The sequence below is a fragment of the Asterias amurensis genome, chromosome 2 (assembly GCF_032118995.1).
Source record: "Asterias amurensis chromosome 2, ASM3211899v1".
Lineage (NCBI taxonomy): Eukaryota > Metazoa > Echinodermata > Asteroidea > Forcipulatida > Asteriidae > Asterias > Asterias amurensis.
In genome coordinates, this window is record NC_092649.1 from 29896966 (window position 1) to 29918261 (window position 21296).

The 21296-nt window shown below is 37.7% G+C and overlaps 1 protein-coding gene across 2 annotated transcripts in view; it reads left to right on the top strand.

Moving 5' to 3' along the window:
• Window positions 1–21296, top strand: part of LOC139933812 (potassium voltage-gated channel protein Shal-like) — a 102177-nt gene that overhangs the window by 70756 nt on the left and 10125 nt on the right. Inside the window, exon 5 of one of the 2 annotated variants that reach the window (XM_071928027.1) lies at window positions 16700–16765. The exons of the other annotated variant lie outside the window; for it this stretch is intronic. Coding sequence (XP_071784128.1) covers window positions 16700–16765 — 66 coding nt within the window. The remainder of the gene's footprint in view (window positions 1–16699; window positions 16766–21296) is intronic. 2 annotated transcript variants of the gene reach the window in all.

A 21296-nucleotide genomic window follows, 5' to 3' on the forward strand; every position in this document is an offset into this window, starting at 1 on the left:
TCATCTATAAGCATTTAGCTTTAAAGGTACTGGACATGTTTGGTAATTGTCAAAGACCAGATTCTCACTTGTATCCCAACATAATAACAAATCTGTGAAAAATTTGACTCAATTCATCGATGAAGTTTCAAGAAGAAAAAAAACCCACTCTTGTTTCACAAATTTGTGCTTTTTTGAGTGGAAATAACCTTTTTCTCAAAAACTGTGTTACTTCAGAGGGAGCAGTTTCTCACAACATTTTGTAAATCAACAGCTCTCCATTGCTCGTTACCAAGTAAACATTTTATGCTAACAATAATTTTTTTGAGTAATAACCAATAGTGTCCAGTGCCTTTAACAAAGAAGCTTTCAAGAGATTTGTTGCTGTCAATGTCTTATTGGTTGCCTTAATAAGAGACGGTGTGACTCAATCAGTTTGTTCACCTTAGTAACCCACTAGTGAGAAGTAATACCGAGGCAGACTGTGTCCTCTCACTTGGCCAACACCTTCCTCTTGAATCTCATTGTGTTTGTTTGTCTTAGTCATGGATGTTCGCGTTGGGGACTTGTTGAATGCTAGGCAGCTAGTTTTTTTGTTGCCCCGTCTTTATCTCTACCTGAACATTCTTCATTTCGCTGTGTGTTGAATATTGACACCATTGATCAGTTGATGCATATTTTAGCACATCACACAAGGATTGCCACTGATGAAACCATGAAATCTTCTTATTGGGGTGCATGAATTCATTTTAAAATGATGTATTTTTTGCTTAAAAGTCTACGGGAAACTGTTGAAAGGGCACCGAGTCTAAGACAACAGAGGCTGCAAACCAAGGATGCATTGCCTCCATGTAGTTCCATGCATGTTATTGTCAGAAGGGATCTCTCTGTCTTAGAAAGTGATTTGCCCGAAGTGTTCCTACAGTTCTAGAAAGGTGCCACTTTGTATGCATGGTATTAGGAGATGCTAGATTTCACCTCTGGATGGGAACCATGAATTCATGGAAATCAAACAACATGCAGGAGTAGAATCCATTTTGCGATGCTTTTGTTATTTAGTAAAGTACAGGATTAGAATTAGAGCATTTCCGATCAGATGTAAGTTCTATAAATATTTGTGAAACTTCAAAGTTTTGATGAAATCCATTTATGGTGGAGCAGAGGGGATTACTTTTGAACATTAAGACGACATCTACAAGATGAAAACCCTGGAGATAAACGGATTGGACTTAAATTGATTTAATTCGGGCAGTTCATCTCTGGCATTTATCAGATTTGTGCAGTCTGTATTTTGTTTGAGATGCTCGGGGTTACACCGAACACACAATCCAACCTGTGATCTTAAAGATGGGTTGAGAGAGAGAGAGAGGGTAAGAAAGAGGCATGTTGCAGCAAGCCAAGTGTTGTACAGCGTAAACCCTGGGGGCTGGGAATGTGTTGAATCTAACGAGATCACTTGCTGGTCATATTGCAATTCTGCCAGACTGGTTTAACTCCAGGAGACTTTGTGAAGATGCATAGGGTGTCGGAACATCAGTAAGGTGTACTCAAGCAGTCCGTAGGGACAGCTGAGAAAAAGGACAAGATTGGGTTTTTTCTTAGGGGGAGGGGGGGGGGGGGCGGAGGTGGGCTTAAATCTGAATTCATCTTTAATTTATATTGGAACACTCTGCAGAGAACTAACACTAACAGGTGCGTTGTGTTGATTTTTATCAATACCTCTTTCAAAAAAACATCTCACTAAATAACATGTGACAGCATTTCCTGGACAAGACGAGTTCTGAAAAGAACATAATCTACCTATAGGAAGAAACTATAAATAAATAGTAAATTGGCGAGTACGTTCATGTGTAAATCTCTTGAGTGTGAGTATTGGCTCTGAGAAGAGCCGGTTTGGTCTCGTTGTTCGAACAGACTCTGCTCGTCTTCATGAGAATGCTGGACTGCTGGTGGTTGTTGAGCTAGCAAGTAGATATACACATGGTGTTCACCGCAAACCTATACATCAACCCATTCTGGATCGCACAACTTCAACTGCATTAGTTTTATGTTGCTGTTTTTGTTGGCGTACAATTCTTTTATTTAATCTCATAATGTGACAATAAATGTAATAGTCAATTAAAAAAAAAAAAAAATTCTCTTTAGGGACATATTTCTCCATGTTATACACCAGATGGTAGACTTCATCAAATTTTATTGAGCTGCTTAAATATGGGTTCTCTCAGAACATATAGCTTGAAATTGGTTCCTTACTCTATAGAAACTAGTCAGCATTGTTTTCATGTTTTAATAGCTCTGTGAAAACACGCCTTCACTGTCTTTGTTGTTTAATTGGCAATTGTATGTTTTAAAAATCAACTCCAACCTGCGTTTATTTCCATATGCCTTTAAAAAATTAGTTCAATCTCTTTTTAAACCTGCACAGTAGTCCTTCAAGAGTAAATCCAGAAAGTTATGCGTATGCACTTGACAAATTACCCTGCTATGTCCTTTTCCCAAAGGAAATCATAATTTGTAACTCCAAAGTGAAGCATCGTCAGCAACTTCCATCCGACACTTGTAAAATCTATTTTATAGTGAGTGTACTTTGAACTGTTTTGCCGTAATAATTGTGTACATTAAGAAAATAAATTGTGCACTTAACTTGTAAAAGTAAATTTGATAACTCATTCAGCGTAAAGAGTGCAGGCTTACACTGGTAAACAAAAAATCTATTTTGAAATTGCATTATATTCAGTGCTAGAAATAGAAGCTAAGTTGAGTGATGCCAAACAAGAACTCGTATCTCATACCCTGTGTCAAATTATCGCTGAATGTACGTGCTTGTACATACCCAAACCATTGCCAAGCCATTGGCAGTGTTTGTATCATGTACTACGCCCCCATGTAGTGATCAGGTTTATGTGGTAGAAAGTTTGCTAGACACCCAGATTTTTTTAAAGCAAAAGTGACATCATCAGTTGGGAGGGCTAGTCCGTTTCAGTTGCCTCTATCAACATGAAAATTGCTGTCTTGTTCTGCGTTTTATTTGTAAGTATAACAAAAAGACATTTAAGGCGGAAACAATAAAATAGAAGTAACATACACAGAGTAAACAAATTAGGTATGTATTTGGGGAAAGAACTGATTTCTAAAACAAAAAGAATAGAACCTTGGGATTGAGTGTCACCCAAAAATAATAATTTAGTATTAAAAAAACCTTTCAGAATTAATTTTGTTTTCCCCCAAATGTTGTTGTCACTAATTTTCTTTTACTAAATCCACCCATTCCAATCTTTGATTTTCAATTTTGTTTACTGTTTTCTTTACTTGTCAAAAGAAATACATAAACATATTACTCAATATGGATTTGAACCCACAAACTTGGCTATTCTATAGCAGATGTCTTACCACTGATCTTGCCAAGTATCTAGAGGCAGTTTTAATCCTCTACCAATGGGTATCACAGCAATTTTAAGATGTTAAATTTGCTTGAGGGTATTTTTTTCTTTATTTTTGGCTATTTTTTTTACCAAGGTAATTTTTTTAGTGTTAATGAAAAGTAGTGTGATCTTCGGTCTGAAGTTTTTTTTTTTTTAGATGACATTCACAAAGATGAGAAAGGTAGCTAAAAATACTGTGAACTTGTCTAGTAACATCTGACTCCAAGCTTAAAATAGACAACGTCTAGCCTTTTTGAATCAAGCATTAACAGAATCTTTTAAAAGGCATCTCTGAAGTGGCGCTAGGCAGAGACTTTTACATCCATCCATAATACTCAACAAGTTCAAATCCCTAAAGGTCTTTTAAAGTTCAAACCAAGATGAAGAAGACAGTAAAGATGGAGAGGTGGGGAGGAGGGAAAAAAAACACCTCAGAATATTGGTCTGAATTGCTTTAAATGAATCGTAAAAGACTCCGTAATCCCAATAAGTAGGTGATTGGTGGGCAGTTAAAAATCACCAGGGCATCTGTTAAACATGTTGCATAATTATGTCATTTGGACAAAGAGTGCAGCATTAATCAGTTGTAATTGAAAAATGAATAATACATAGCCTGCAAAGTTAATGAGGCTGAACCGTATTGCCGCTGTGTACAAACCTGTGACTCATGGGAGCCTGCAACCCAGTTTGACGTCATTATCACCAAGGCAACTACCATGGAATATTAAGTTGCTCTCCGTCTGTTCTTTTCTTGCAGGCGGCCACCCAGGCTACATTTGCTTTTCTTTTTCCTTTCTTTTTTTTTCTCGTCGAATCCCGGCTCCAAAAAAAAAAAGGTGATCTAATTCCTGCCATATTTTACTCCCCGATGAAAGACCTGATTTGAGGGTTTTTCTGTTTTTGATTTGAACGCTTTTATCATCAAGTGGTGAACCTTTTCTAAATGATAATGTTTCTGTAGAGGTGTGGAGATCCCTCGGACATCAAACCATATGTTACCAATGCATCAGGTTGATATTAAAATAGCTGAATTACATTATCAGGTAGCATGCAACTCTGCCATCACACATGCACAGAAGAACACATACTTGTTGCTATATTACTAGATATATTTATTATGTCCCTTCTCTTTTGTTTCTTATACATGAAATGTGGCTAGTTTAACTTCAAACAGACATTTGGAGTGGTTGGTCCTTAGGCAGATTCAAAAACAGTATCACAGGGTACTCTTTTATTTGAAATATTTCTCCCTGACAAAAAAAAAGAGACAGCTTAATATTTTATATCAGATTTTTTTACTGGACTCAGGGAAAGTGCTGAGTACACAGTGCTTAACACACATAAGTGTTAGGGTAAAACACAAATGATATTCTTTATCCCGCATGCAAATTTTCCATCTATTTACCCCTGTTAAGTTTAAAGACACTGGACACTATTAATAATTGTCAAGGACCATTCTTCTCACTTGGTGTATCTCAACATATGCACAAAATAACAAACATGTAAAAATTTGAGCTCAATTGGTCGTCAAAGTTGCGAGATAATAATGAAAGAAAAAACAATCTTGTCACACGAAGTTGTTTGATTTCAGATGCTAGATTTTGAGACCTCAAAACATAATTCGGAGGTCTCAAAATCAAATTTGTGAAAATTGCTTCTTTCTCAAAAACTACGTTACTTCAGAGGGAGCTGTTTCTCACAATGTTTTTTACTATCAACCTCTCCCCATTACTCATTACCAAGTAAGTTTTTTATGCTTATAATTATTTTGAGTAATTACCAATAGTGTCCAGCTGCTGTTAAACCATATCCATGGAGGGGTAATTATTTGTATTGAATTAAAAATACAGCCTTAATAATTTTGATTGATTTGAGATACGGCCGACTGCACAGAATAATTTATCATAACATACTGTCAGAATTTCGTATAATGGCATGGGTTTAATACCACCGATTGGCAATAAAGAACACCCTCCAAGAAAGTTTACCATGTTATGTCTGTGCTGGGGTGGATTTCACAAAGAGTTAAGACTAAGTCTAATCTCAAGTTAGGACGAGTTAACTTAGGACTAGCCATTAGTTTTGTATATCTCTGGAACAAATATATGAATGTTCACAATGTTAGTTCATTTGTTATGCTGATACATCTCTCAGAAATAAGATACTTGAATGGAAATAGTGGATTCTCAAAGCGCTTTCAATAAATAATGTAGCAGCAGCAGCAGTAATATAATATGACAAGAGGTGAGGCATGTGGAGAGTGCATTATGGAGTATGTAATTTATTCCTAATCATGGTCTTCATTATTCAACATGTATCAGAAACGTCCCTACACAATGCATTGTGCATTGGATACACTGTGTGTGGGACCACTCAGCAAAATAACAAATAAATCAATTGTTTTCTTTTTAAAAAGTGATTTTTTTGGGTAATAATCTGGGCCCAATTTATATGCTTACCAGAATAAGGTTACCAGCCAAACTATAATGTCACATGTACAACAATCTGTAACTGGTATCCTGCTCATCTGCTAAGCAAAGTTTTGTGCTTAAGCAGCTTTATGAAATTGGAAACAGAAGTTGTTGATTTGCAACAGTTGCGTAGAAATAAATGCAGTGTGAAATGCTTTCATTTCATCTATAACTAAAATTGCTTTCCAAGCTTATTTTAAAAACACTTCTTCAGGTTAAGCTCCACCTGTTTTTTAAAAAACCAGCTGCACTAAAAAGGGTAGGTTTTGAAAATTAATGACGGAGCTAAATTAGCCTTAGCCATAATTCTTGTGGTTTAAAATAAGGGCTGTCAGCGGGAATTGGTGCTAAGCAGATTCTTCTGCTAAGCAACAAATAGCAGGGAACCAGGTCACCTACAATGTACATTACAATGTGTTTTAGGATTTTTGTGGTACTTGTCTTGTGCTTTAGTATGAAACTTTCCTTCTAGAAACAAATACATATATGTGTTTGCTTTTAAAACATCCATCGTTTACCACACAATATTCTTATTTGCCCAATGCGAATTTAAATGGTTGGAAAGCTGTCTCTACTATTTTTTCCCTTTTATTTACACAGCTTTCTGTGAAGTAGATTACTTTCTTGACGATCCTCTCTCTCATCGATTATTGCTCTTCATAAATGCCTCCCTCAGTGGTATTTTAGGACAGACAAAATAAATCCCCCTCCCACGTCCCAATCTATTCTTGGTTTTCCCCAAAACACTTTTGAAATTGTATTTATCCAAAGTAGCGTAGCGCATTGTGTGATGACGGTTGTAACAATAGGCTTACTATTCTTCATTGCAGTAATCTCCTTTGGCGCCTTTGTTGAAATTATGTCAGGGATAATTCCATCAAGGGTATGGTAGACCAATATTGATTTGGTTCTCACCTGAACGGGATAAAATTCTCATCGATACGATAATTTTTATCATCTGTACAGCAGAAGACTACGCTTTTTAAATGTGGCATATCAAACATCAGGAATGGTGTATTTACTACAGATAATAATTATAAAGAAATAAAAACATTTTATACAGTGCCAATTACGCATAAAAGGTGCTTTACAAAAATATATGAATAGATAAAAGAAAGACTGATTTGAAATTATTATTATTTACAAAAAAAATAACATCAATAACATATTGGAAATTTCAAACAATTTAAAAAACCAACAACACAGTGGAAGTTAATAGTAAACACAGAGACAAAGCTTAATATATTTTATTATAAAAAGTCTGCCAATATATTGAAAATAAGAACACAAACTTTGACCAGTAAGTGAATTAAAAAAAAAGATTTTCAATTTTTCTTTCTTGAAACCTCCCCCCCCCCCCTTCCACACTCAAATAATGGGTTGGTGTTTTCGAAAATTAATATCAGTGTTGGTAATGGACAAACTTCAAGCATTAGAGCAATATTCATGCAATATCTGTTCACATGCATGAGGGGCAATCACCTCCATGCCCCTGAACATAGCCTTGGTGCCTTGTGAATTGCTCCTGTATCGTAAGGAAAAATCACCTTGCCCAAGAATGAAGCACCAGGCCTGCGTTGATTTTCAGCGTTGAATAATAAGACACAAATCCATATGGCTGTTCTATCTCTCTGAATAAACATTCGCCAACCTTGTAGTAATATTTACCCGGTCAATAGAGTCTTAAGTGGGGATTAAGCTTCCAAGAATTATGGTTCATGTACAGGTCCCAAACCTGCATACAATGGAATAGAAATATAGTCAGAGTACATAATGTGTACATTTAATACTCTATAGGTCTGATGAATCCAGGGGAAATAATGGCAGAATAATGACCCTGGAAATCCCCATAGTTCTTAAAGCCATTGGACCGTTTCGGTAAACAGTGTTGTCCAAGGCCCACACTTTGTGTACCACAACTTCTATATCAAATAACAAACCTGTGAAAATTTAGGCTCAATCGGTCATCGGAGTCGGGAAAAAACAACGGAAAAACCCACTCTTGTTTCCGCGCGATTCGCCGTGTCATGACATGTGTTTAAAATAAATCCGTAATTCTCGTTAACGAGAATTTATATTGTCTTGCCGTTTTCTCAAAAAGTAAAGCATTTCATGGAATAATATTTCAGGAGAAGTCTTTCACCATTGCCTTCTGTAAACCCTGTAAGTTATTTGTAAATCTGTGAACTTTTATATTTTTTTCTGAACCGAAAGGGTCCAATGGCTTTAAACAGATTATGATTGTAGTTGTAAGTATTATCCAAACATGGTTTTGGCCGTTCTAATCCTTACACTTCCTGATGGCTTTCCAGTATGCTGGAAACATTTAAAGGGAGGGGGGTGTCTAATGACGGGGATGGACAGTCAAGGATGAGGCGATGTGTAGCCATCCACATCGCGCTTTCCTCGCTCCGTTTCCGAGTTGGATGATGAGAATGTTGCAACACGCTGGCCGTGTACTGTGACAAACAGTGACGGGATGACTTCATTCAGGCAAGCAATCCCACTGTAGATAGAGAGGGGAAGCTAGACCGTGTTCAGCTGGCCGTAATTACAGTCCAGGCTTTAATTTCCTCTAGTCTTTTCCAGTCTCTTTCTTCTTCCTTCATTTTCTCGTGTCTCAAGATGAGGACGGGTGTGACATCGGGAGCAGGCCAGTGGAAAGAAGTTTATTTTTAGCCCTGTGTTTGAAGCGCATTTTCAAGTTTGCGGAAAATTACTGCCGTCCCTCATTACCATACTGCCTTTAAGGAATTAATGCGGTTTTCACTTGGCTTGATGCAAGACTGTCTTATTGTGAACAGTGTGGGAGTCTGGCAGTGGTTCATGATTAACGATAATAAGAAGTAGCTATAAATAGTGAACTTTGCAGGTACAACCATGTGTAGATCCCTTTAGGAAGAGTGCTGGCTATGAAAGGAGTTGGGCCCAATTTTATGGCTCTGCTTACCATTAGCAAAGAAACGAAGCTTGCGGAAGCAGGGAATTCTGTGCTTACGAAAATGAAAAGCCAATTGTTCAATTTAGTGCACTTGGATGCAATTTTCTATTTGTTGTTTTTGTCAAGCCATTTATTTGCTTGTATGTAGAGTGATGTCTTTTTATTAGGTAAACCCAAATTGAACCGAATTAGAGAAATCCCATGAGGGAGCCCCATGTCTGTGTGATGAGAATGTTTGTTGATTTGAATCAGCAGAGAAGACCTGGGACAAGCCCCTGTCATGGCATTCTGAGGCGATCAATACCTTACTAGAAGATAGGTACACAGGGCTACTGGCCAGGTCTTTAAAGTTCACCTGACATTTAAGAGTGGGTTCACATTTGCAAGGCCTTTCAAACCAAGAATCCTGAAAGAAAAAGGTTGTTTGCTGAACACTATTGGACAAGAGGCATTGCCTCTCGTCATGGTCTTGGTGCCTCATGAAATGCTCTTGTACATATTGTTTCCTGATTGAGGTGCCTCCTACTACAGAAAACCACCTTGCTTATAATGTCATAATGAGTACTACTATAACCATTGCAGGCAATTGCAGAAGATTAGGTGACCTTTTAACCGTGTTCTTATGGTAAACTGCTTTTGTTGACTGTACTCATACCCCCCCCCCCCCCCCCCCCCCCCCGCTTCCTTACTGAAACATCGTACCCACTCTTCCTTGCCATTGGCGACTTAAGTCAACTGCAATCATACCCACTCTTCCTTACCATTGGTGACTTTAGTTGACTGAACTCGTACCCACTCTTCCTTAATACCATAGGTGATTTCAGTCCACTGCACTCATACCCCCTCTTCCTTACCATAGGTGACTTCTTATTATTGTTCATTGGCCCGGAATTTACAGCCGAAGTTCAGATGACATTTGAAAAAAGTTGACGACCGCACAAACTCTCCAATCTCAAAATCGCAGAACATTAGTGTATGAATGTGGGTCTTCCCCCCGGTGGAGCTTGTTATTCACCATGGACTTACTATGATTAGAGCACCCCCCCCCCCCCCTGCTTCCAATACACCAGTAACACATTTATCAGGCAGGAAATGTTGCCCACGTCTATCGCTACAGCTTACTCCAGGGCTTAATGTACGCACAGTGAGGCTCAGGATTATTGCACCCTAGTGGTTCAACTATATCGGAATCATTTCTACATGAGCAGATATGATTGCGGGAGACAACATCAGTCTAGTTAATTTTCTGTAGGGAGGGAAAGCCCGATGCAGATGCACTGATGGATTTGACTTCATCCAGCACAACGAGTCAAAGATTGAATTTTACCGTGGCTGATGGAACTATCTATAAGGCATTGTAGATTGATTCATTAATGTCCGTAAGGGTTTGGAGGAGTACGTGTCTCGCTAGTCTGTGTTGTACATGTACCTCATAATACTCTATTTGCAATTGTCACTCTTTGCTATTGTTTTGTGCTTTGCTAATTGGGGAACGTAGTATTGTCAAAAAAAAAAAAAAAAAACTCAAGATCACGAAGGAGTAAAATAACTTGTTGGTTCAATCTCTTCTCTTTCTCTCAAAAATATGTAAGTATTTGTTGTTAGACCTGGGCTGAAAAGCTTGTGAGCAAAAAAAATTACCTAGTAAAGAAAACAGTTTGTGGTACAGGCAATCAACATAATGTGGGCTTAGTATACGTGCGTTTATACACGCAACAAGACACCAATTTGTTTGATTCTTAATATATATCCTGTTATATTGTGAGGGACAAAAGCTGATTGTCAACTGGTTGTCTATTTCACTTAATTACTTTGCTATTTATCCTCTCAATTTTGTACACCAAATTATGTTGACATAAGCAACTGCCAGTGACCAAATTGTTTGTCGATTCAACCTTGATGCATACGCATTTGCTCACAACAGCATTGACAGGGTGGATGTGTAATCAAAATAAAAAACAAATAAATGAACCTGCGAGCATTTAAAACAATAAAATGGATAACAGAATAAGAGGACTAGAGGTATTTTTAAATTTTGAATTCTGAAGTTTTACTGTGCATGCCTAATATGCATGTAAAGATTGTTTGGGAAGAATTGACACAATCATCTCTGACATTTCGCAGGTTGCTCTCCAAAGAGATCCCCCATAATATCAAAACAGAACATCACTGACTGCCTTTAAAAGCAGTAAATCCCAAATGCAAGATTCCCAAATAGAGTATATGTACCCCCCCCCCCCCACCACCGAGTTGGACACAAAATATATAAGAAATTGAAGACTTATGGGATGGATTCCGGGAAGCAGCCACAGTTTTGCCCCTGACAGTCCCTCTCTAGTGACCCCTCCCCCCCTCCCTGCAAGAAACGTGACAATGTGACAGCACCACAGATTGAGTGTCAATTGCCATCTGGGGATGTGCTATGAACGTGGCTGAACACAACGACGAGAGATTTACCCGGCCCAGGCGTTCCTTACACGTACATTTAACCCACATGCTATCAGGGTGTCCCAGAAAGCTATGGCACCGGATTATTTTTCTCCAGCGGGGTAATTTTTATTTCCGACTTTTGTTGATGCTCCATTCCTACATGGATTCATCAGATTTTCTTATGGATATTTAATCCTGGGAAAGTTTTTTTTGTCCTGTGCTGTCATGCCACAGAAGAAAGAGCCTGTTGATGAAATGTTCGTAAATGTATCTGGAAAAAACAAAACAAGTGCAGTATTTTTAGCCCCACTTTCCGAGAAGACGGTGGACATTTATATGAAACCCTAAACTGATGTGGTTCATAATGTGCCTTAGTGGAATCAGGCAGATTTTTTCGGACACCATAGGGCCCAATTTCACCATAGAGCTGCCTATTGGCAATCAAAAGAAGCTAAGCACATAACTATTATGCTTACCAGAATAAAGTTACTAGCCAAAGTACCATTCCATATTGTGCCATCTGTGATTGGTATACTGCTTATTGTAGCTGAGTAGAAAATTGTTTTAAGCGCAATTTCCCGCTGATGTAGCTCCATGATATTTGACCCAGAAGTACACGCCGTAGTTCAGCAATAACAATCTTGCCTTGTGCATAGTTGTCTTTTGTCCATCTTTTTCAAAAAATATAATTAGAAAGCTGTGGAAGGGTTAGAGACAGACGTAATGATTTAGTAGTGAAAACAAAATGTCAACATTATTCTAACTGAATGAAGACTGAAACTCTGCAGAATGAATACAGAAACTCTACAGAATTAAGACTGACACTCTGCGGTATGAATACAAAATCTCTGCAGAATGAATACATACATGTAAACTCTGCAGCATGAATACAGAAACTCTGCAGAATGAATACTGACACTCTGCAGAATGAAGACTAAAAATCTGCAGAATGAAGTCGGTGGCATAAATTAATTTCAAACTATCATGCTATACTGTTCTCCTCAAGATCTGGCTTACTGTTCATAATGCTCAAGCAGTCATCCTGATTGGGGAATTGGGAATAATTTACTGACCTACATAAGCCAAGTGTCAAATCGGTCAAATGCTGCTAATCTCGGCTAGTAGCAGCTTCAAGGGTCGCCAATCCCACAGGCTAAGCTCTCAAAAACAATGTGTTTACTCCCAGGAATTGATCAGCAGGTCACCTGTGGAATATTACTTATTGATGCTCTTCATATTGATCAGTTAAGCCAAGCGGAAACCTCCATAAAGTTATCATTTCTGCCCAAGTGAACCCCTGCTTGAAAAATTCTTAAGTAGACGACACTGTCGGATGCTCAAGTAGGCACATGTATGCATTGATGTATAGTGGGAGTACACAGATGCATACCTTAATGTAGTTTATCTAAGCTTGGTCCCATCTAATTATAGGGCCATCTGAGTTCTCTTGAGGCAAACTTGACCCCGAATCGATGATGGTGCTCTAGTCAACAAAGTTTTGTCAAAAAGGCCAAAGAATTGCACTTTAGTCATAAAGAGGTGTTTTTGTAACTGAAAGTGTACCCATGATGGAAGCTGTGTATGGTTGTTTTGTTTGATTTCACTACTGTTGGCCTCACATCAGGGCCCCTAGTTGTAGTATAGTAAGCACAGTATTGTGCCTCTAATGTGATGACGTGATGGCGATCAAGCAGTGTAGTGGCAAAGCAAAGCATATGGCATGACACATCGTACTGTCTTTGCCTCCCCTTCACAAACATGATCTAATAAAGAATGAACTAGCTGATGTAGCAGTCATACAAAACTAACCCGATATTTATGAGATGGATTTTTTAATCTCGTCTGGCCTTGTACAGGTGCCAAAGAGTTCAACGCTAGCATTGCCAAAATATGCCGTCTTCAGCAAAACAAGAGATCTTAATGACCTCTGAAATATGATTGGTTGGTATTTAACGCGGTGGCAGCTCTAGCAATCCATCAAACAGATCGTCCATCGGTTTAGGATCGTCCATTGGTTTAGGTCAAGGACTATTGTTGTGGAGCAGGCTTTCACCAGACTAGACAATTCGATTTAGGAAGATGTTCCGGTGCGCTTGATTTTATTCCACTTTAGAAGCCCTCATCCGTGGGTTAATGGCTACTGTGGCTCTCGTTAAAAACTCTTCATTATTTTGGGGGACATTTTTTGGAGGGAGTTTATGTTGTTTTGTGAACAGAAATTTTCATCAGATCAGATCGTGCATGTTGTCAGCAAATTATAAACACATCTGCATTTATAGATATGATTTATTTAACAAAAAACATTCAAATTACAGCAGCCGGAAAAAAAAGAAGGAAAAAAGCCTACCCAAATTTACAAAGGTTCAAAAGGCTGTATCTAATAAAAAATAAAATAAATATTCAAAATGAGGACATCTTTAGTTTAGTTCCAATCAAGATATACATTGCTGCTTTCTCAAAAAGAGCATACTGATCAAAACTTGGAGTTGAAACCAACGGTTCTTTTCAGAACCACCCTAACTTATTAGAGATAGTCTATACATGGTGTTACCGCAATCCTTTCCATATCGTATTTCCACCATGCACAGTTTTAAATGCTACAAGATGTATTAACCTGGACAAAGTAAAGTGCGACTTTGACTTAGTCCTTTAGCACATGGCCACGACCCTTCCGGTTTTGAAGCAATTGTTCCCAACTCTAAAGCATGGACCTCAGATGTTTTTACTTTTTCAAAAAGTTAGAGTGGATGTTGTAAAGTTTACCATGTTAGTTTTTTCAAAAACAACCTTTTAAAGTGATATTTCTGTGGTGCCGCTTTGCTTCATTTCTAACCCCATATTATAGGACACGTGTTTGTTATAACAGGCCTTATGCCTTTAAGATATTTATGCATGTTAAGATCATTAACAACAACTAAACACGTTTCATGAATTAAATTTACTATGTGATTTTGATGGAATTAAGCAATGATGCCACACGCGTAATGACCACCCAAGGGAATTTGCATTTTCTATTGTTGATAGAAATGTGTATAGGCTGTGAATAGGCCAATATATGTACAAATGCCTTTTGAATTGATAAGTTTAACATTTAGGGGTCTTCATGTTAAATGCTTACCCTTTGTTTGTAGTTGCTCTCACGTTTCATTAATTGACCCAAATAGCATATGACATTCCCACCCTGGCAGGACGAGCCACAGGTTACCCCCGCAAATACAAAAAAAAAAAATACTAAAAAATTGTTGCATGGCAAAGTGAGCTTGCTTGAGGCTATGTATTCAATTATTGGAACAAAGAGAAGACCAGTTCTTCTCTGTGCAGGTTGCCGTGGCAACTGCATGATCCCAGTGAAGACACAGGGGTAAACAATCAAGAAAGAGCAGTTTCCTTAAAGAGAGTTGGGAGTCTTGGAGTGTTTTTTTCCTCTTTTTTTTCTCGTTTTCCTTCCCTGTTTGCCCTCTGGAGATTTAATAGCATTTCCATAATTTGATGCAGTGAGGGTTCTACAGGTAGATCAGTCTGGGATACAATCTTTGAGAGGGCAAGGCCATTCTCAATTTGCAAAAGGCATTTATTCCATTTGGGAAATCTTGAAACCGAGGTGCACCAGCAGACAAGACCAGGGCAGCAGAGGACATTGCCCATGTTGCCCTTTGTGTAAATACAGGCCTGGTAGCTGTGTATAAATGGCTTTGATAAAGGCGATAAACATGAAATAATGTTGTGGAATTGATGCAATTGCAATGTCTACCAAAGGTTCTGTGAATTTCATTGCTTAATATGTTTTCAATGTATTCCGCTAATATTGATCAGTGCGTGTGGTGCAATAAAACTCTTTATATTGTATTGAAAATACTTTTTTGTTGGAGATGGATTATAATGCGGACCGATAGTCCTCCATGAGAAATCTCAGGCAAATTGTAAGGAAAAAAAGTATCGAAATTGCAGGACGATGTAAGATAGGGACATGTAGGACAATCTCCAAGAAGAACAGCCATTCACATTTGAATATATGGCATATATTTCTTTGGGATAAAAAAAAAAAAACTTATGTGCTATGAAAGTCTAGCATGCACTGCAGTTGGTTGCCTCCAAGTTGCCTGCAAAAGTTGCCTGGTGTGACAAGACCCTTTCCGGAAATAAATGTTTGATTGATTTGATTTGATTTGATTTGAATTAGCCAGGATGAATGTCAAGTCACTTTGGGAGTGCGCGCAAAGTCCCTTATAATGGAAGACTTGAGACGCTGGTGGCAGCAGACATAATGGTCCCTTTTTTGCAGCTCTGAGCTTGCACACACATTGCTCAGTATTGCGCGCATATGTCTAAGCACGCGCACTAATGGCGAGAACTGTGAAAAAAGACCGACCAAAGTCTCCCATTGTTGTGAGGATGAGTCTGTTGTGACTGAATGCCACGGATACAGATTCTCCCTTGCACACACAGCCTGCTGAACCATGTGACTTTAAGTCTGACATTACACGATACAATGTTTGATTACTATTTTAATTTGATGATTTTTCCCCCACGCTCGGTAAATGAAAGGGGTCTCTTTTCTACAGGGAGGTTTAATGTGGAATATAATGTGCCAGTAGATGTATTTTATTTTATTGTTCACTGGATAGGATGAGGGGTTATTGTATTCCATTGGAATTTACTTATTTATATTTGTCATTTAAAGTTCCCTTTCCATCTCATTTGTTTATTATTGACATCTGTGTCTCAGTTCTACTTAATCATGATTTTTCTTTTCCATTTTTTCCTCATGCCTTCCATTTTCTTTATCTACTCTGTCTCTAAACCAGACTTTGATTCTTCTGAATGCTTAGCATAAAGCCATTTACAAGTAAGAATTGAATACTGTCTGTTACAATGACTCGCTTAGTCACAAGTTACAGAGTAATTGAATCTCTGAGAATATGGTTCTATTTCTACCTCCATGGTTATATCAACCTCCAAATGAGCAGACTCTGGTACCAATGTGCCTAATACACCTTCATTCAAAATGGTGTTCAGGTGCTCACTGTCTCTTTGGTAACTATGCAAAAGCTTGCCCGGAATCATGTGACACAGCAACTGTCTCACAGTCCAGAAAGTCAATTTTAAGCCTTGACTTGTGACTAAGTAAGTCAGTGTACCAGACACTATTTCAATCTAACATGCAAATGGCTTATAATTATTCCCTCTGTCTGAGCAGAGGACTCAACCAAACTCTCAAATTTTTTCTTGTTTAAACTTTTCTAGTTTAAACTGAGTGATTCAAAGGTTTTCATCACAGCACATTTTAAGGTGGTGCCCCATTTCATGTATACCACAGCACATGTATGTGATGATGGTGCCCTATTTAAATGCTACGCCCAAAACAGCTCTGCCTCCCCCCTCAACCCGCCCAACACCAGTTGTCATGATTTTCTAATTAGACCACCTACAATTTGTGTCCCCTTCGATTATCCAAGACCTGGTACAATGGACTGCAGGAGGAGCCAGCAGTACTGAGAACGGACCAGTCAGCAGACTTTACGGTATCTGAAATGACTTCCTAACTCTTTTTTGCTTGTCGTTCCGCTTCTCACAACAACAAACAAAAAATTCCTCCTGCTACGTGATGCAACCACCCTTCCTTTGCATGTTGTTCCCTTGAGTTGGGTAAACTGCTGTTATAACCAGCACTATTTCTCTAACCATAGACCGTCGCAATGGCTTTCAAGGTTCTTATAACGACAAGCAGTTTTTGAATAAAAGGGTGACAGGGTGACAAGTCAGAGCAAGCTTTCAAGATGAAAGCTTTCATCACAGCCAAAAGAAAGAAGGAAAAAAAAACAAAAAACAAACAAAGTCATTAAAGCTCTGACTGTTAACATAGAGTTATGCATTACGTTGATTTTTTTTGTTCTTTTTTTTGGGGTTCGTAGTAATTAATTCTCTTTATTTGTTTACTTTTTGAAAACTTTTCTTGGCCAACATGTTGGCGTTTTTTAATAAGTTTTGGTCAGTCGTGCTAAAAAAAAGGCGTGACAAATTTCTCCGCTTTATTAATTTTCTCAAGAGGGAAAGTTTAAATTCACAATGTTGACAGACAGAGGAAGGGGGAGGAAAGAAAGACTTGAAAGAAGAAAAAAAAGGTTGGAAGGAAAAGTTTATTACTGGTTGCAGATTTCTCTTTGCATTATAAAGTGCCCACTAATAGCAATCAATTCTAGATGATTTGGGTGCTCTATTAATATTCCCGGTTATCTTTAACAATGATAACATAAAGACTGCTCTACTGGTTTTGCTCCTGTGATATTCAAGGGGTCAAGGGTCAAGAAATGATGTGATGCATGTACAGTGTATAGTTGGGCACAGAACTAGTTGTTTCCCATTTTCATTTGCTAGTCCTTTGTCATTGCCGAATATGAAGTTGTGTAGATGAAGCCAAAGAAAATAACCCCCATAAACTCTACCTTGTTGGATTATTTGATCATTTTGTTTGTCGTCGACTATTAGCTGATGTAGTGAGAAAAACAAATTGTGAGATTTAGTATTTGTGTTTAGATCTTCTGTTCTTGTTCCCTTTGGTAAATTGAGTGTGTACTAATTGAATTACCATAAACTCTCTTCCCATGGGAGTAAAAACTGTTAAAGAATATCTTCAAATAAAAATAAGAATTTTTGGTCAGTCAACAATATAGAAACCTTTTGAATTAGTATCTGTTAATAATCACACTTCCATGGCAATCAAATTAACATTATGACATTTGGTATTTTTCCAGCAGATGTTTTTATAATACAATTAGAAAGATCGTATTCCCTGATCTGTGTGTTTAAGTAAGAAAAGCACCATGTGGTTCAATATTAATTTCTGCACATGAAATAAAGCAGAATAATACTGACTTCTAGGAACTTATCGAAAAATTCCTCATAACTTAAAATATGCAAGAATAAAATATGGTTTCGAAAATCTAGTTCCAAAATACCAGTGCTAGAATACAGTTCCCTCATTATCCAAAATATTCCCAACTTTTTAGATTTTTTTTGTTTTACTCGTTTCCTGGTGTTTTTCGTTGATCTTTACCCTTTTTTCCTATGAGGCAGTGTGTATGCATGTGCGCTAGGGTTTCGTAAAGCAACATTAAAATAAAAAAGGCACTTTTTTATTTAAAAAAAAAAACGCTTTTCTTTCTTGATTTTGCTGATCAGTTTTTGAGTTTCTTTGAGGGGCACGTATGAATTCTTCTTTGTTTTGTTGAAAGGATGTGACTGGATTCCTTGGCTGGGTGAATGGGCATCTGTTTCCTTCCAAACCTGATACTTTGACTTGGCATGAAAAACGTTTAGTTTCAATAATGGCACTGAAAGAAAACTGCCTTGATCAATTGTTTTTGAATGATGTCTGTTTTGTGAATTCCAAACTAACCTCTCTTTAAACTTCTTTGAGCATATGTCTTTGGCTTTTTCTTTGAATCTTTTTTCAAAGTACTTTACTTTGCTTCCCCCTCTTCCCTATACTTCCAAAGATTGCATCTTGTACTTGGGATTTTCCTTTTGTGAGATGCGTTTGTTGCAAGTTTTTGATGAAAGAGGTCTTGTGATATACTTTAATATTGTCTAATACATTGCTGGCTGCGCCCCCCGAGGGCTCTAATGTAGCATATTTTTTACTAACACTGCTGGCAAGAAACAGCTTTTGCAAACAATACTGTTTCCTTTTTCTTTTTTTAAGTTTGCAGCTGATCTACCCTAAGCAGAAACACTAATTGCTTTAATTATAATACAGCATTGTCAAAATTAACATGACAATTACTGAATTTGCTAATTTAATTTGTTCTTGCACTGAACTTGTAATAACCAAAGTTTCGTTAGTGTGGTGTCCAGGCAGTTGTGTTAACCATGCCGTTTATTTTGCTCTTTTCCTGATATTTTGTATAACATGTTTACCTGTCCCGATTAACTACAGGCAGGTTTATATACTTACTTGCCTGGGTAGTTTTTATTGTGGCTGTACCTACAACTGATGAGCACATGTATGTGTACATGTATTGCTCGTCAAAGGTTTTTAAAACCAAAGTGCAATAATTCACTTTTGGAATTTACTGGTGAGAATATTTGTGTATATTTGAGATGTAAATAACATGTATGTGAACAGATAAATTTTGCATTGTGTGATCACATCTCAAGCAGAATCTAAACTTTTATGAGGTATTATTTATTCTTAAACGCTGTTAGACAACAAAGAAACAAAGCTTGCAATTTCTCAAAACTGTACTAGCCCAGGCAGAAACTTTAAGGTCAGATGCATTTGTTGTCATAGGGTAGTTGCAGGACAGGACAGCTTCCTCAATATTTAAACAACTTGCTGAAAAACAGTCCACTATCCGACCTAAAATTGGAGTAATTATAGACAAACATGACAACATGTCAGGATATCTCCACAGAGACAGTCAACCTTTGATAGTTTCGTTGATGTCAGTGTATGAAAAAGAAAATCCTACTTTACTCGGGTTGTAGTAAACTCTAGGATGAAACTGCTATTCCTTAATCATGTGGGGGGGGGGAAGCTTTTGGATGAGTCTTCAAGGATATTTTACTTCGTGTAAAGTTGTAGTCATCAAAAAAGATCTTCAATTTTACGACAACCTTTATGACAATATTCCTGCTGCAAGAATTGCAGGGATGAGAGAGGTGGAAAGGACTGGCACCCAAACATGTTTTTGATTATCATGACCAAGATTGCACAGCCACACACAGGGTACCACCCCAACCCAAGATGGCAGAAGGTTACTAAAGGTCTATGAGGAGAGAATTGAAATTGATGTAGCGATTACTATGCTCAATCCTCGTCGGTGTAGTTAATGCATTAACAGCAGACTCTCAGCAATTAGTTGCATTAGCCGTAATGCAATTAAGGAGGCCTATGGGTTCATCATCCAGGCCCTTCAAATGCCGATAACTAATTAGACTAATTCCTGATCTAGAATCGCTATCATGCAAAGTGCTTCCCTAACAGTTCAGAAAGATAGATAGAGAAAGAGGAGGGGGAACCTCTCAGGTGCTTTGCTAAACCAGAGGGAGCACTTACATCATTGGTGCCGAGACGCTGTGTGGGTGCCGAGACGCTGTGTGGGTACAAACATTACCAACTCAGGAGAAATCTTACTGACCGATTTAAAGAAACGGCACTTGTGGCTGGCCTGATGCAGAGAGGCCATGACACGTATCAATAAGTAGAAATTATGATAAGAAAGAGCGTGGGATGAATACCGATGTTAGTTCACCATATGGAGTATCACAATCACAAGAAAATGAGACAAGCCTTGTTTCAAGAGGAGTGTTTATATCATGAGATCCAATAAAAAGGGGATAAACCCACTAAACATGCATTGGAATTAATTGGGAGTCTATTTCAGTTACATTTAAAACAAATCATTTGGCATGGGTCGTTTGATATTATGATCTTGCCAAATCAGTATGTAGTTTTGTTTCTATCTGAAATTTTGTGGAATGTCAGAGTTAAGTTCTTATACTTTCATGAAAAAGTAAATTTTATCGGCTTTTGGCAAATGTAACAGAACCATTGCCTCTAAATTAAACCTTTGTTTGGGCTTTTACAATTGTTGTCTTACAAAGGCAAAAAATAAAAAGCCTCAGTTAAAGAACAAACATAGTGGCAGTTAATATGCTATAAACAGATTATGACATTGCCTAAGATAAGTAATGCCATTAAAAAAAATGTAAAACAAAGAACACAAAATATGAATAATTTTGCAGAGCTCATACTAAAATTATATTGAGTCATCTGTGAAATGAATTACCAAACTTAAGAGCATTACGCAGTGAAAGTCGAATGATTATTGGGCGATCTCATTGTGCTTGTTTGTGTAGTGGGATATTATTAGACTAGCCTAGCAGTCCTTTGCTGTTCTTGGTTAAGATATACATTTCAAGCTGATTTAAAGGAACACGTTGCCTTGGATTGGACGAGTTGGTCTATAAAAAGCGTTTGTAATCGTTTGTTATAAAATGCACATGGTTGGAAAGATGTTTTAAAAGTAGAATACAATGATCCACACAAGT